The sequence below is a fragment of the Arachis hypogaea genome, chromosome 17 (genome assembly GCF_003086295.3).
Source record: "Arachis hypogaea cultivar Tifrunner chromosome 17, arahy.Tifrunner.gnm2.J5K5, whole genome shotgun sequence".
Lineage (NCBI taxonomy): Eukaryota > Viridiplantae > Streptophyta > Magnoliopsida > Fabales > Fabaceae > Arachis > Arachis hypogaea.
In genome coordinates, this window is record NC_092052.1 from 1,721,880 (window position 1) to 1,736,862 (window position 14,983).

At 29.7% G+C, this 14,983-nt stretch overlaps 2 protein-coding genes across 2 annotated transcripts; one reads left to right on the forward strand and one right to left on the reverse strand.

The window, feature by feature from the left end:
• Positions 1–1,588: 1,588 nt before the first annotated feature.
• Positions 1,589–5,080, reverse strand: LOC112765569 (receptor-like protein 7). Its single transcript, XM_025811467.3, has one exon. It carries the CDS (start codon positions 4,883–4,885, stop codon positions 1,796–1,798), a length of 3,090 nt encoding a protein of 1,029 aa, XP_025667252.1. The 5' UTR covers positions 4,886–5,080; the 3' UTR covers positions 1,589–1,795.
• Positions 5,081–10,654: 5,574 nt separating this feature from the next.
• Positions 10,655–13,608, forward strand: LOC112765620 (premnaspirodiene oxygenase-like). The gene is made up of 2 exons (XM_025811508.3): positions 10,655–11,636; positions 12,791–13,608. Exons 1-2 carry the CDS (start codon positions 10,686–10,688, stop codon positions 13,412–13,414), a joined length of 1,575 nt encoding a protein of 524 aa, XP_025667293.1. The 5' UTR covers positions 10,655–10,685; the 3' UTR covers positions 13,415–13,608.
• Positions 13,609–14,983: the final 1,375 nt, after the last annotated feature.

A 14,983-nucleotide genomic window follows, 5' to 3' on the forward strand; every position in this document is an offset into this window, starting at 1 on the left:
ACAAGCAGAAATGCAGCTTTATGCAACTAGAAGCATAAGAGTATATATTCTGTTATGTTTCACAAATGCATGCAAGTGTGTGATACTGATATGTCTTATGCTTTCCCTTTCTATCAACCAAATACATTAAGTTAGAATCCAGCTTTACTGCCAAAACTGCTTCTTACTTTCCATTTTTCTTGATCAACACTAACATCTCTTAGTATAGCAATTAGCTTCTCTGCTTTCAGCTGATGGCTTAGTTTGCATTAAATAAAGAGTTTAGTAAAGATATTGACAAGTGTGTGCTTGTTTAGGAGTTGGGCACTAAAAAGTAAAAACAGTAGAATTAAGTGAAAGAGGTGGAAACTAACTTGTAGTGTTGTTTAATTTGCATGAAAACAGAAAAATATATTAGGGGAAACCAATTATATACTACTATAAAAACATTGCAAAGGATGAAATGAAATTTCATCGGTCATCAAGTTAGAACTAAGATCAAGGTATTGCAGGCCATGCCATGAGAAATGATCTATTGATGTCAACTGATTTGTTGAGAGGTTCATAAGATATAAAGAATTCAAATCATGTATCCATTTGGGGACTTTACCTTGGAGCTTGTTATTGGATAAATCAAGTAAAATCAACCTTGGAAATTTTCCTGAGAACTTTGGAAAGTCAAGAATGGTGTTGGAAAATAAGCGCAACATGTACAAATTGGAGAAAGTGTAATTGGCATTGACATCAGATTTTAGTGATATTGATTCATAGCCTGAAAGAGTAAGAGAGCTCAAGTTCTGAAGTTTGGAGAAGAGTGGAAAATTGACAAAACCACCATGGTTATCTGATGACAAACACAATTCAGTGAGGTTCACAAGCTTGTTATCTTATGATATTGTGGTACAACGTTGCTTATTGTATTTGTAGGGCCATAACCACCACTTTCAATGTAATTGCAACTACTTTGCACTTCAACTCCAACACCACTTTCTTAGGTAGGCTTTTGGTGTTGGGTCACTTGAGTTATTGCATGCTATTTCAAACTGATAGTTGGCCCATACAACTTTATTAAGTTAGAAATTACGATGCGTTACTCGAATAGTCAGTTCATTCGTCTACTTAAACAAGTGTTAAAGGTTTGAATCCCACTTGCTATATACACCGATCCATTGGCCAACCACAGATCCATGACGGATTAGAACATGAAAAAGCATCATTTTACTAAATAAATTTTGCTATCAAAACTTGTCAATGACACAAGAATGATGAGCATGAAACGCTAGTCAGATTGTAAACCAGTTGAATAAAGTGAGAACAATTATATAATTTCAGAATTCTTTTGCAACGTCATCAAGTATACATTAACACCATACTTCATAAACATACAACAATATAATTAATTAACAACTACAGGGTATTCTGTTATGTTTCCAAGTCACAAATGAATGCAAGTGTGATATGTCTTAGGCTTTCCCTTTCAGCTGATGGTTTAGTTTATATTAAATAAAGAGATTAGTAAAGATATTGACAAGTGTGTGCTTGGTTAGGAAACAGTGGAATGAAGTGAAAGAGATAGGGGAAACAATTATAATACTACCATAAAACATAATTTACTTGCAACATCATCATATATATGTAGCAACACACTTACAAATTATAAAACAAGACTTGCAGACATTTAAAGAAAAAAAAAAATACAATCTCAAAACAAATAAAATATAAAAAGACACAACAGCAATAACCAACATCTGAAACAAATTCCCCATGCAACAATGAACTTGAGAGTGGTCCCAAGAAGAAGAAGAAGTTGTGGCCATTAAGTTGTTCTTGCATGCCGATTTCCACGCCTCCTTCTTTTGATTCTTTTGCCTCCAAAGATGATCACAAGCCATTGAGGCTTTCCAATTGAGAAAACACAGCATCCCAAGCCAATTCCAAGCACCATTCCACATGCATATCCTATTGCCACTGGTTTCCAACCAAACCCAAATTTGTCTTCAGCCTCAGAAGAAGGTGGATATTGTTGCAAAGGGACATTGTTGTTGCATTGAATTGACAATGGCAATCCACATAACCCCATGTTTCCCTCATAGGAATCATTTGAAAATGTATCAAACTGTTTTCCTTTGGGTATTGGTCCCACCAACTGGTTTTGGGAAAGATTCAAGACTTCAAGAAAGTTGAGATTTGTCAATTCAGTAGGAATATTCCCAGTAAGCATATTTGAGGAGAGATCCAAGGATTCCAGATTTGTCAAATTTCCCAAAGAGTAGGGGATATGACCAACAAGCTTGTTATGTGAAAGGTTGAGGCCTTTGAGTGCTTGAAGCTCTCCAATAATACTTGGAATCTCTCCTTCAAATTTGTTTATTGACAAATCTATATTTACAAAGACTCTGGGAATTTTCGTAAAAGTGGTACTAACTCCTTTAATTATTGAAGTCATAGAATGATCTGTGTCTTCTTCAATAATTCCCTCTCCTCCAAAGGGGCCAGGGGTCTCAAAGTAATAATCCGAACTAAGCACTTCATCATCCACAATCTTCATGGCTTGAAAATTTTGTATGTATGCTTTTGGAAATGAGCCGCTAAAGTTATTACATGATATGTCAAAAATCTTCAAACTTGGAAATATAATTTTGGACTTCAAATTTGCAATGGGACCGTACAACTTATTGCTTCGCAAGACTAGTATTTCCAAAAGTGATATATTCTGAAGCCAATAGGGAAATGTATCTTCAAATTGATTATTACCGAGATTTAATTCCTGAAGAGACAAGGAATTGGACAAAGATTTTGGCAATAAACCTTCGAACTGGTTGTCATTGAGAATCAGTGTCCCCAGTTGAAGACCATTTAAAGTATCTGGAAAATTGCCATGAAGTTTGTTCATTTGTAGATCCAAATGCTCAAGGGTTGATGAGCTATTGGCAAGGCACTGTGGAAATGTTCCTGTGAATCTGTTGTGGGACAAGTTGATATCCCTCAGACTTGTTGCATTACAAAAGAAGGAAGAAATGTCATCATCCATCAAGTTGAAACTAAGATCAAGGTCTTCAAGTTGATACCATGAGAATTGACCCATTGATGTCAACGAGTTATTTGAGAGAATCAAATGATGTAATGAATCTATACCATGTATCCATTGGGGAACTTTTCCTTCAAGTTTACTATTGGATAATTCAAGAAACTCTAACTCTGAAAAGTTTCCAGAGAATGTTGAATAACCAATAATATTGTTTGAACGCAACTGTAGTGCCTGCAAATTGGAGAAAGTGTAATTAACACTTGTTTCAGAACCTAGCACTAATGAATTGCAGCCAGAAAGGGAAAGATGGCTCAACTTTTGGAGTCTAGAGAAGAGTGAAAAGTGGACAGTATCACTCCAGTTGTGTGGTGATAAGCACAAATTTGAAAGGTTTACAAGATCAAAAATCGATTCCGGAACGTTTCCTTGGAGCTTATTGTTGCACAAGTCTAGATATTCCAAGGAATATGATGTGATTTCATTTATGTGGCCTGTGAATCGATTGTTTGATAGATCCAAAGATCTCAAAGACTTGAGGGATAAGGCCCACTGCGGAATTGTCCCATTTAATAAGTTGCCATTTAAGTATAATTGAGTGAGATTTAAAAAGGCTACTTTGTCAGGTAGTGGTCCCTCAATTTCATTATTAGAACAATCCAAGGAAGAGAGTTGAGTTAAGGCAAATAATGAGGATGGCAACTTCCTTTGGAAATTATTATTCGAAAGGCCAAGGGATTGCAAATTGGTTAGCCTATCAAACACATTTGGAATTTGACCACTAAGTGTATTCAGTGAAAGATCCAAGTAAACAAGATGATGAAGGTTTGAAAGAAATGATGGGAACGAACCAGTGAATGCATTGAATGAAAGGTCCAAGTAAGTGAGATGCTGAAGGTTTGAGAGCAATGATGGGATTGAACCATTGAATCCATTGTCAGACAAGTCCAAAAAAGTTAGCTGTGTGAGGTTAGAAAAAGAATCAGGAATTTGTGATCCTAGGGATTGACACGATGAAAGATCCAAAAAACTAAGAGAAGTACTGCAATTCAACTTTGGAACATGGACTTGAATGTCTTCATTTCCATCTAACTTGAGCTCATAAAGATTGGGTAAACAGAGAATGTGACTTGTCAAGTATCCCCTTATTTCAGTATAACCAAGACTAAGAGTAACCAAAGAGAAAGAGAAAGACCAATTGGACAAAGGGTTTGGTGTTAAGCTAATGGAAGACATGTCTGTTTCATCCAATACAATCTCACGCAAAGCTGTTGCATTTTGCAACATTCTTTTCCAACTTGTTTCTTTCCACATCAAATCATAATTCCGAGAGAGATCAAGTGATTGTAATTTGGAAAGGTGTGAGATTTGGGGTGGAATTTCACCATTGAATTGACAATGAGATAAATTCAAGTGTGTGAGACTCACAAACCTACCAAACTGAGATGATAATGGAGAATAATTGAAAAAATTGAAAGCAAGATTGAGTGTTTGGAGATGAGTAAGATGAAAAAGAGTGCTATTGGGATGAATATTACCTACAAGTGCACCACAACTGAGATCGAGGCCAATCACGTGACCAGACACAGAGTGGCACGTGACACCCATCCATGAGCAGCAATCTGTTCCATTCTCCCACGTACTCATCTTTGGATAAACATGGGGGCACTCATACTCATACTCAGACTCATACTCATACTCATAATAATATTTATATTCAAAAAAGGAAGGGTTAAAAATGAATTGGGTCTTAAAGTGAAGCAAGGCAGAGCTGTCTTGGGAATGGCATAGATGCGAAGAAGACAAACATGCAAAATGGAACATCATAAACATATACACACATAACACCACTCTAACAACCAACAACATCAAATACCCCATTGATTATTGCTTATTGTATGTATATATGGCTTACTTGAAAATGGGATTGGTATGTCACTCATCAATTAGGATCCATCTATTTATAGATATTTTTTCTAGCTGGAATTACAAGCACCTATACCCAGCCAATGCATGATTTGTAGATTAATATTCATACTATTCCAATCTATCAATGTCCAAGACTAATTCATAATTTAAGTTTAGTTTTCTTCTAACCCGAGACCCAGATAATTTTATTTCCATGATAGAAGGCATTTGTGGATGAACTTAGCTTGACTCATCAAGCATTCAATTTGTCCAAATTAAAATGGATAGTAGAAGCTAAAACTAAGGTCAATATTGGTATTATATATGGAAATCAATGAGCATGGGAAGAAAAAGAAGTCCATGACAAAAGTGGCACAATCCAGGTCCATGTTAAGAAATAATTCCATTTGATTAGTCTTTTTTCTTTTTCGACAATTTTTATTGGCCTTTTTTGTTTGGGCTAGAATATTGCTTAGCCTTTGAGTGAGTCAAATGAGAAAATAGTTGGAGTGAGAGGCTGGTATCGTTTCTTTGAATCTTGGTTTTGTTGTTTATATTTGTTTATGGGTATGAATTATGATAGCTGTGGTACGTGGGTCTTGGAGTAAGAAACCTGACTCCTTTTTTTTTTTTTTGATTTCTTGTTGTAATTATACTCACTGAAATATACGCCATAAAGAAAAAGAAGCAAAATATACTAGTTCTAATGGGCTATAATACTGTACATAAAAAACTAGAATAAACAAATATTCAGTCACTAAAATAAAAACGAATAATTAGATTTTTTTTTCTTTAAATTTATTTTTTTAAGGCATTGATTTATTAGAGTAAATATCAATTTTCTCAAAACGATATCATTTTAGTTGTGAAAAAGAATCAATATGCGTAAAAAGAAAGTAAATAGTTAAAACCGCTTTATCAATTATTTTTTGTTAGGAACTGTCAGTCTTTCATGGAAATTACTAATTGAGTATTATTTATAGTAGAGGTTTTTAAAATATTCATTGATAGTAATATAGTATATAATTCAATTACAATTTGTTTTGAAAAAGTAACATAGGATTTGTTATAGAGATGGAAATGAAATTAAGGTGAAAATAAAAAAATTATGTGCTTTTAATGCAAATTATCATCTACTAATATATTTAATTAAGTTAATAAGAAAATTAAATTGGAAATGTATAACCTTTGGATTAAAAAAATTATTATTGTTATTCTTCTTCTTTTTCTTATTCTTGATGGAAGTAATTGTACATATGAAGAGTAACTTATTTGAATCTGTATGAAAATCAAGTAGAAGGCCAATTGCCTAAATCTTTGTCCAACTGCACAGAGCTGGTGGTTTTAATTCTTGGCAACAATCGAATAGAGGATACCTTTCTCTACTGGCTTCAGAATTTGACATCTTTGAAAGTGTTGATCTTAAGAGGCAATAAGTTTTATGGTCCTGTTGGTAATAACTTCACAACCAAGCATCCATTTCCAAGTTTTATTATAAAGGACACAACATTTTAATTCTAGTGAACAACCTAATCCGACTAATCAAATAATTGATTAAGAATCAAAGTATGTAAAGTACTTTCCATCTTCACCAGAATTTTATCCTCTTATTTCTAACTAAGTATAGATAGTTTAATTTTCGTTTTAAATATAGAAATATTTTCAACTTAGCATTGAGAATTGGGACCAGCTATTACTTGATGATGGATACTAGAAATTTAGTATTTTTTTTATCAAACTATTTTAGATTGACATTAGTTAAAAAAAAGAAGAAGAAAACAATCAGATTGTATTGGAGATATTCCTAATAGTTTGGCAATTGTTCTAACATAATTACCAAAAGAATGAACATTCAAAGCACCTTACCTCCTAACCGCTAAACAAAAACTCAGATGCGTGCTCATATAATACCCATGCATAATAATGATAGTTGTTCTAGTCTTCTACATACTTGGAAGGTGCAAGTGAAGAAGTTTTGGACCAAGAAACTCACACATAATAGTGTGAAATACTGAATATATATGTTCTTTTGCCAATAAATATTGTGAAACGAAATAGAATTATCTATATATTTTATTATCTATAATAGTGCGCCGTTGTTACCACATGAGTATAAAAACAATATAATTTTGGATAGTAAAACATTTATTATTTTTTGAATTTTCATATAATCTTTATCATAAATCCTATTAAAATAGACGAAATTTCACTTCAAAAGTTATTATCTACATAATGATCTTTTATAGATAAATACATCATAATAGATAACGATAAATTATAAATATAAGCATCACCATTAAATTTTATGTGATAAATTGATAGAAAAACATCTTATACCCACCATTTACTATAGTAAAGATCTAAAAGATCAAATTTGTTCATATTGTCAGGACTTAATTATCACTTTACATTTTTAACTATTTTACTTCATATTGTCAGATTTTTGACCCGGTTATACATATGAGTTATGACTATTTCTTCCTCTTTTCGGTCATTATATTAACACAATATAATAGACAAACATTGCTTTATATATATACTTCATCGCTTCGTCGTGATCAATAATATATGTCAAAGACTATTTCAAAATGAACAATTTTTTCCCAGCCCTTCAACAACGCAATCCCAAGTCTTCCCATTCCCCAAGCAATCGATGATGTAAGATTTGTTGTTAACATTATAATAATGCAAGTTCTTTTCATAAACTTGGATGATAATTAAGCATTTCCGTTATACTTTAATCATGAAAATGAACTTAGCTTGATACATTATTATCAATTATGATGAAATTTTAGGAGAACAATTTAAAATTAAATGCTTTGTTCGTTCTTATTAATGATTTAAAAACTAACATTACAAAAAAAAAGTTTGGAAGGAATATAATGTGATCAATTAGTTAATTAAGGAATTTCACTTAACCCATCTCATCAGATTTTCTCCATTCTCTTGCATGCATTGTTTGTCTCAAATCTTTGTTTAGCTGTGTTGTTAATTTTTGCCTTTAATTATTGACTACATACTTTCATATATGAGTAAAATTTTTACAATACTAGAATAAGATTTGTGCAATGTGCGGATGGTAATCCAATACCAATAATGATGATAGTATATACTATATTTTAATAATTATTATATTATTTAAAATTTGATTAAAATATATATAAATTAATGTAAAATTTGGTTGTATTTTTTATTTAAAATATTTTGAAGTATAAAATTTTTTTATATTAAAGTTATATATAGTTATATTTTTATTTATTTTTGTTTTCACATGTATTTTAATTGATGGACTTAGTCCTCTTATATAGTATTTGTCTTTTTTTTTTTATTTTTAGCTGTTGTTTAAGTTATTTCTTTCTTTTTTTATCATATATTTTTGTGAGGACATATTTTTTCTGAACTATTAACTTGTATGTATTTTTTATTATCTTTTTTATTCTGTTTTTATATGTATAAATGAGTAATATAAATTATTTTTTTGAGTAATTAAAATTTTTGTAATATTATCTGTTTTATTTATTGTAATAGAGATTGAGTTTTAATATTTTTTTATTGGAACAAATATATTAGTAACCATGTATTATTGTAAAGATTTTTTCCATTAAATTTTTTATTTTTTATTTTTTATTATCATTAGCATACGATATTTGTATTACTATATATAAATTAAAAATGAATTGTATATTTATTTTTTATTTTTTAAATATCAATTTTATTCTTTGTATTTTTGTGACTTTTCTTATGACATTTACTTATTCTTTTTCAAACTCAACACGAAGACATTTTGTGGCTATCCTAATTTGGTTGACTGAACGAGCGTTTTGTCTATGAATTCACGTTAATAGTTATATGTTTGTTTCTTGTGTCTCTTCCAAGGACTAAGGAACAAATTATATAAGACGGGAATATTATTGTAATACAAGCTGAAACCTAAGTCAATATATAATACAAAAATGTTATATGTGGAAATTAATGGGCATAGGAAATATATAAAAGATGTCCAAGACAAAAGAGATCCATGCATGCAATGAATGGAAACTACATATGAAAATATATAGCGTTATGGATGGGTTAGAAAATGATTTCATTTTAGTCTTTGAATGAGTCAAAGGAGAAAAAGAGTTGGAGTGAGAGTATTCAAATTAATAGAGTCTACAAAACACTTGTGCGTATAAATTTTTCTATAAATTAACCTTTAACTGATAAAAAACTTTGGAGTCAACTTTACGTCAATATTATGACTAACATTTAATAGAAGGCATAAAACATTTTCAACAAAGAAACATTTAAATAGGGATGGAAATGCCACTCGAATCTGTGGGTATCCATTCCGCCCCTATCCGCTTGGGGCGGGTAATTACTCGTCCCGCATCGGGGCGAATTTTTAGCGGAGTGAGTTTTTGAGAGGGGCGGGACGGAATCGGGTTTAGGTAATACCTGCCCCGCTATATATATAATAAATAGGATTTTAATATATAATATGTATAATATATATAAAATAATTAGTAAATGATTAATAATATTGTATCATATTTAAATTTTTACTTTAATTTATGTTATGTATGTGATGATAGTTATATAAATTTTGAAATTTAATTTTATTTATTAGATTTTAATAATTATAGAGACGGTAGGGGCGGGACGGGTACCTGCAGGGGCGGGTTAGGGTTCAATGTTTTACTACCTGTGGGTAGAAGTGGGACGGGTTCTATGTGGATTGTTGTACGGCGGGATGGAATCGGGTAGAGCAAAAATCGCCCCTACCCGCCCCGTTGCCACCCCTACATTTAAAATTTAAATTCGACAAAAAATTATTTTTAATGGATTTCATTATGAATTTATTTAATAATTTGTTATAATATTGTTGAAATTGACTATTATAGTGTTAGTTTTCTAATATTTATATTTAGGGAGTCACTCTGAAAAAGACGTCTAAAATATCTTTTTTTAAAGATGTTTTTTAATAATTAAAATTTAACGCATATAATCAATTAAATCTTGTTATTTTTGTCCAAATTAAGGCAGACAAATTAATTTGATCGAAAAATGGTGAATCAAATTTTGAATCGGTCTAAATTAATATTATTTTTATAAAAAATGACTAAAATATTCCTATTATAAAAAATGACTAAAGTACTCTTGTTATATATATTAATTTTGGGAATCTTAAATTCTAACCCTTTTCTTCTCTGTCGTTATAGGGTTAGGATTTAGAGTTTTCAAAAAAATATATATATATATATATATATATATATATATATATATATATATATATATATATATAGGAGTATTTTAGTTATTTTTATAATAGGAATATTATAGTTAATTTTTTATAAAAAAATATTAATTTATACCAGTTCAAAATTTAATTTATTAATTTTTCGACTAAACTGATTTGTCCGGTCTAATTTTAATAAAAATAACACAGTTTAATTAATTATATGTGTTAAATTTTAATTTTTAAAAAAACTTAAAAAAAAAGATATTTTTGACATCTTTATTTAAGTAATTTTCTTATATTTATTCTATTCTATAAAATATTAATAAAGTGCACAACAAAAATATGTTGACATAATTTATGAAAAAATAAATAAATCCAAAAAATATTTTTTATTTAATAAAAAGAGAATTATAATTCCTTTTACAAATTAAATCATATTTATCCATGGATCATCCGTTTCATACCCTATAAATATAGAAGCACTAATCAATTGGAACTTCATATTATAATCACATGAGTATATATCTCTTTCTCTAAACATTTAATTTCCTCATGGAACATCATCACTTCTCCTCATTACTAATCTCTTCCTTACCCTTTTTGTTTTCATTAATAAGCATCATCCTTTTCATATCACAACTCCTCAAATTGTTAGCTAAGAAATCCAAAGCCACAAGCAAGAAAACGACACGGAATAACAACCTTCCCCCGGGGCCATGGACACTACCTTTAATCGGTAGCATACACCACTTCGTTGGAAGATCATTATCCCATCATCGATTAAGAGACTTAGCACGAAAACATGGTCCTCTCATGCACCTTAAGCTCGGCGAAGCATCAATCATGGTGGTTTCTTCTCCAGAAGTTGCCGAAGAAGTGTTTAAAACCTACGACACCATTTTCGCTGAAAGGCCTAAACAATTAATTGGTGCAGATATTTTGTTCTATGGTTCCACGGACATAGCCATGGCAAGATATGGCGGGTATTGGAAGCAATTAAGAAGAATATCTTCGGTGGAACTTCTTGGTCCTAAGCGTGTTCGTTCATTCAAATCAATAAGGGAAGAAGAGGTAACGAATTTGATAACATGGGTTTCTGCTAACACTGGATCTTGTGTTAATCTTAGTAAGAAAGTTGTGTCCTTGACGTGTGCAATCACTGCTAGAGCAATTTTTGGAGGAAAGTGCAAGGATGAAGAAGAGTTCGTTTTACTGTTGAAGAATCTTGGAAAAATTGCCGAACGTTTATTTGTTGTGTTTACTCTTTTTCCATCTTACACGTGGCTTCATCTCATAAGTAGAGTTCAGTATGAAGCAGAAAAATTGCATAAAGAATTTGATATGATTGTGGAAAACATCATTGGAGAAAAAGTAAAAAGGAGAAATGGAAGTGATAAATCTAATAATGAAGAGAATCTTCTCTCTATTCTCCTAAATCTTGTTGAAGATCATGAAGCCTTTGAGTATCCCTTAACAATGGACAACGTCAAAGCTATTATTTTTGTATGTATACATCTTTTTTCTTCTTCATATTTTTATATTTTATAGATGAAAACTTATATGCCGTTATTTTAACCTAAAATTATTAGTTGAGAATTGTTAGATAACAATTCAGTCAAACATATTAAATTATTTAACAATCATCAACTAACAATTTTACATGAAGATAATTACACGCAAATTTTCATATATTTTATTTTATCCTTTTATTAGCTGTTAGTTAGGGTTTGGGACCTAATCATCATCATCATATTTATGACTCTAGTACATGCATGCATATATAAGAGGAAAAAATGATAGTTTCTCTAACTATTGTGTATAACTATTATCTATATATATAAAAAATATGCCGCTGTCTTTAACCGAAGTTATTAATTAGTTGAAAATTATTAAATAATTTAGGGTAAAATTATTAAATAATTTAGGATAAAATATTAAATTGGTCTTTATATTTGGGCGTAATTCTATTTTGGTTCTTAAAGTTTAAAGTGTTCTATCTGAATCTAAAAAAGTTTTATTTAGTATCAATTTAGTCCCACAGTAAGGTCAAAATTAAATAATTAATAGAATGTCCTACATAACAACAATACAATAACAAAATGATAATCTGAAGAACAAGTACAAGCTCCAGAGGTACAAAATCAACCGTAAATGCATCAATACATTTATTTATTATTTTTCTTATAATATAAATAAAATATTTTTTATAGAACTAAAGAGAATGATAAATAAGTGTATTGATGCATCAATGGTTGATTTTGTGCCTCTGGAGCTTGTACTTGTTCTCGAGATTATTGATTTTGTTCTTGTATTGTTGTTATGTAGGACATTCCATTAATTATTTAACTTTGACCTCACTGTGGGACTAAATTGATGTTAAATGAAACTTTTTTGAATTCAAATAGAATACTTTAAACCTTAAGTACCAAAACAGAATTACACCCAAATATAGAAGACCAATTTAATACTTTACTCAATAATTTATTATGTTTAACTAAATTATATATATAATAATTTTTAATTAGTAACTTTATACGAAGATAACTACATGTAAATTTTTACCTCTGTATATATACATGTAGAGTTAAAATAAAATTTATTATATATGATTAGATATCCATAACAAAAGTTTAGCAACTGATTATTACATGATTCAGGACATGTTTGTTGCCGGAGTTGAAACATCATCTGCAGTGATAGAATGGACGATTTCTGAGCTAATGAAGAGTCCAAAAGCAATGGCAAGAGCTCAAGAAGAGATTAGAAAAGCTTTTGGCGCCAAAGAATCATCATCATCATCATCTATTGAGAATCTAACATATCTAAAAGCAGTTATCAAAGAGACAATGAGATTACACCCTCCATTTCCTATACTGCTTCCAAGAGAATGTAGAGAGACATGTGAGATCAACGGCTACACAATAGGCGCAGGAAGCACAGTGATAGTAAATGCATGGGCGATAGGAAGAGATCCTAAATATTGGGGAGGCAAAGAAGACGCTGAGAGTTTCCGTCCTGAAAGGTTTCTAGAATGTTCCATTGATTACAAAGGTTCCAATTTTGAGTTCATACCTTTTGGTGCTGGCAGGAGGATATGTCCAGGCTTGTATTTTGCTGTTTCCAGCATTGAAGTTTGTGTTGCACAACTTTTGTATTATTTCGATTGGCAAGTTCCGAATAATGGAGACTTGGATATGATTGAAGATTTGGGAAGCACAGCAAGAAGGAAGAATGATCTTATCTTAGTTCCAATTCCATCGAATAATAATAATAATACTTAATAATTTTACGGTGAAAACTCAGGTCAAGTCGACTTCATGTGAAGTTGATATTTGAGAACCGTTAGATAAAAATTTAATCAAATCAGTCAAATCATCTAACGACTCTCAGGTATCAACTTAATGTGAAGTCAACTGCACCTGAGTTTCCACCTAATTTTATATATATTAGTGATCATATATGGATATAATAGAGTTATTTTTATATAAAAATAATAGTTAAAAATTATTAAAAAAAATTAAATTATAATATAATAATTCTCAATTATCATCTTACATGTAACTATTACGGTATGTTTTAGCTTAGTTTTTATGTTATAAAGAGAAATTTTTAGAGGTCAATAATTTTTAATATTTTTTATTATTATTTAATTAATATAAATATTAAATTATTTTTAATAAATAAATTTTATTAATTATATATATAAATTTAAAAACTTTAAATATAAATTATATTAATTTATATGTATAAATTTTAATAAATATAAATATAAATTATATATTTTTATACGTAAAATTCTTATAAATATGAATATAAATTATTGTTAATAAAATATTGATAAAAAATAATAATATTTACTGATTTTTTTTTTTATATAAATAATGTAAGTTTTGCGGTTGTTCTAGAATCAATTATATATAGTAAGAAATGTTAAGCACTGTACCAATTATTTCAAGTCAACTCATACACAATTTATATATGAGTATGGGTAAACAGTATATATATGATATATGCATGAGGAGCTTCTATAACTTAATTGCATTGATAACGATAGTGCTATCTAAAGTCTCTGTGAGATAGTTAAGTTGTTGTCGTTGTAACTTGTGGCAGGATTAGAGTGACAAAGGAATAGAGTTAGCTGTAGCTCTGTTGAGTGGAGGATTCAGATAATTTTAAATGCTCTGTTGTGTAATAATGATAATAATAATATAAAATATTTATTTATCATTATTGTAATGAATTTTATTTATTTTAAATATTTTATCATATAGTATAAAATATTTAATTTACTTTTTCATATAACTCATAATTAATAATAAAATATTAAAAATAAATAAATTTACTACATTAATCATACATATATTATTATTATCATTATTATTTGATTCAAGCAAATAATAATAATTATTACCAATTTATAATGATTTTGACGAGTATTTTGGTCAAATAAACTAAAAGAATAATTATTTTAAGTTTATAATAAAAAAAAGAGCGTACATTTTATAAATAAAAAACTATTATTTAAATATTTTAAGAAAAGTGTGTCATTTTTTCTAATCAAAATTTTAACTAATTTCATAATTTCTTTATCATTCAATGCCGGATTCCATAACATTATCTCAACTAAGACCTACCATAGATATGTTTCTTTGTGTAGGAAGCAAAAAATAGTGGTGCTTATATAATTTTTTTAGGTCTTACAAGAATAATGGGGAAGGAAGAATTTAACCACTCTTAAGTATTAATAAGTACTCCCAAATTGGTTATATCATTCTAAATCACCCTATTCTATCTCAACTGATTTTTCTTTTGTGCTAAAATAAAAATAATATCTATCGTCAAAGAACTTT

Coding starts and splice junctions, on each gene's coding strand:
- LOC112765569 (XM_025811467.3), bottom strand. CDS start 4,885: ATGGGGTATTTGATGTTGTTGGTTGTTAGAGTGGTGTTATGTGTGTAT.
- LOC112765620 (XM_025811508.3), top strand. CDS start 10,686: ATGGAACATCATCACTTCTCCTCATTACTAATCTCTTCCTTACCCTTT. Junction 11,637..12,790: donor ACGTCAAAGCTATTATTTTT/GTATGTATACAT, acceptor TACATGATTCAG/GACATGTTTGTTGCCGGAGT.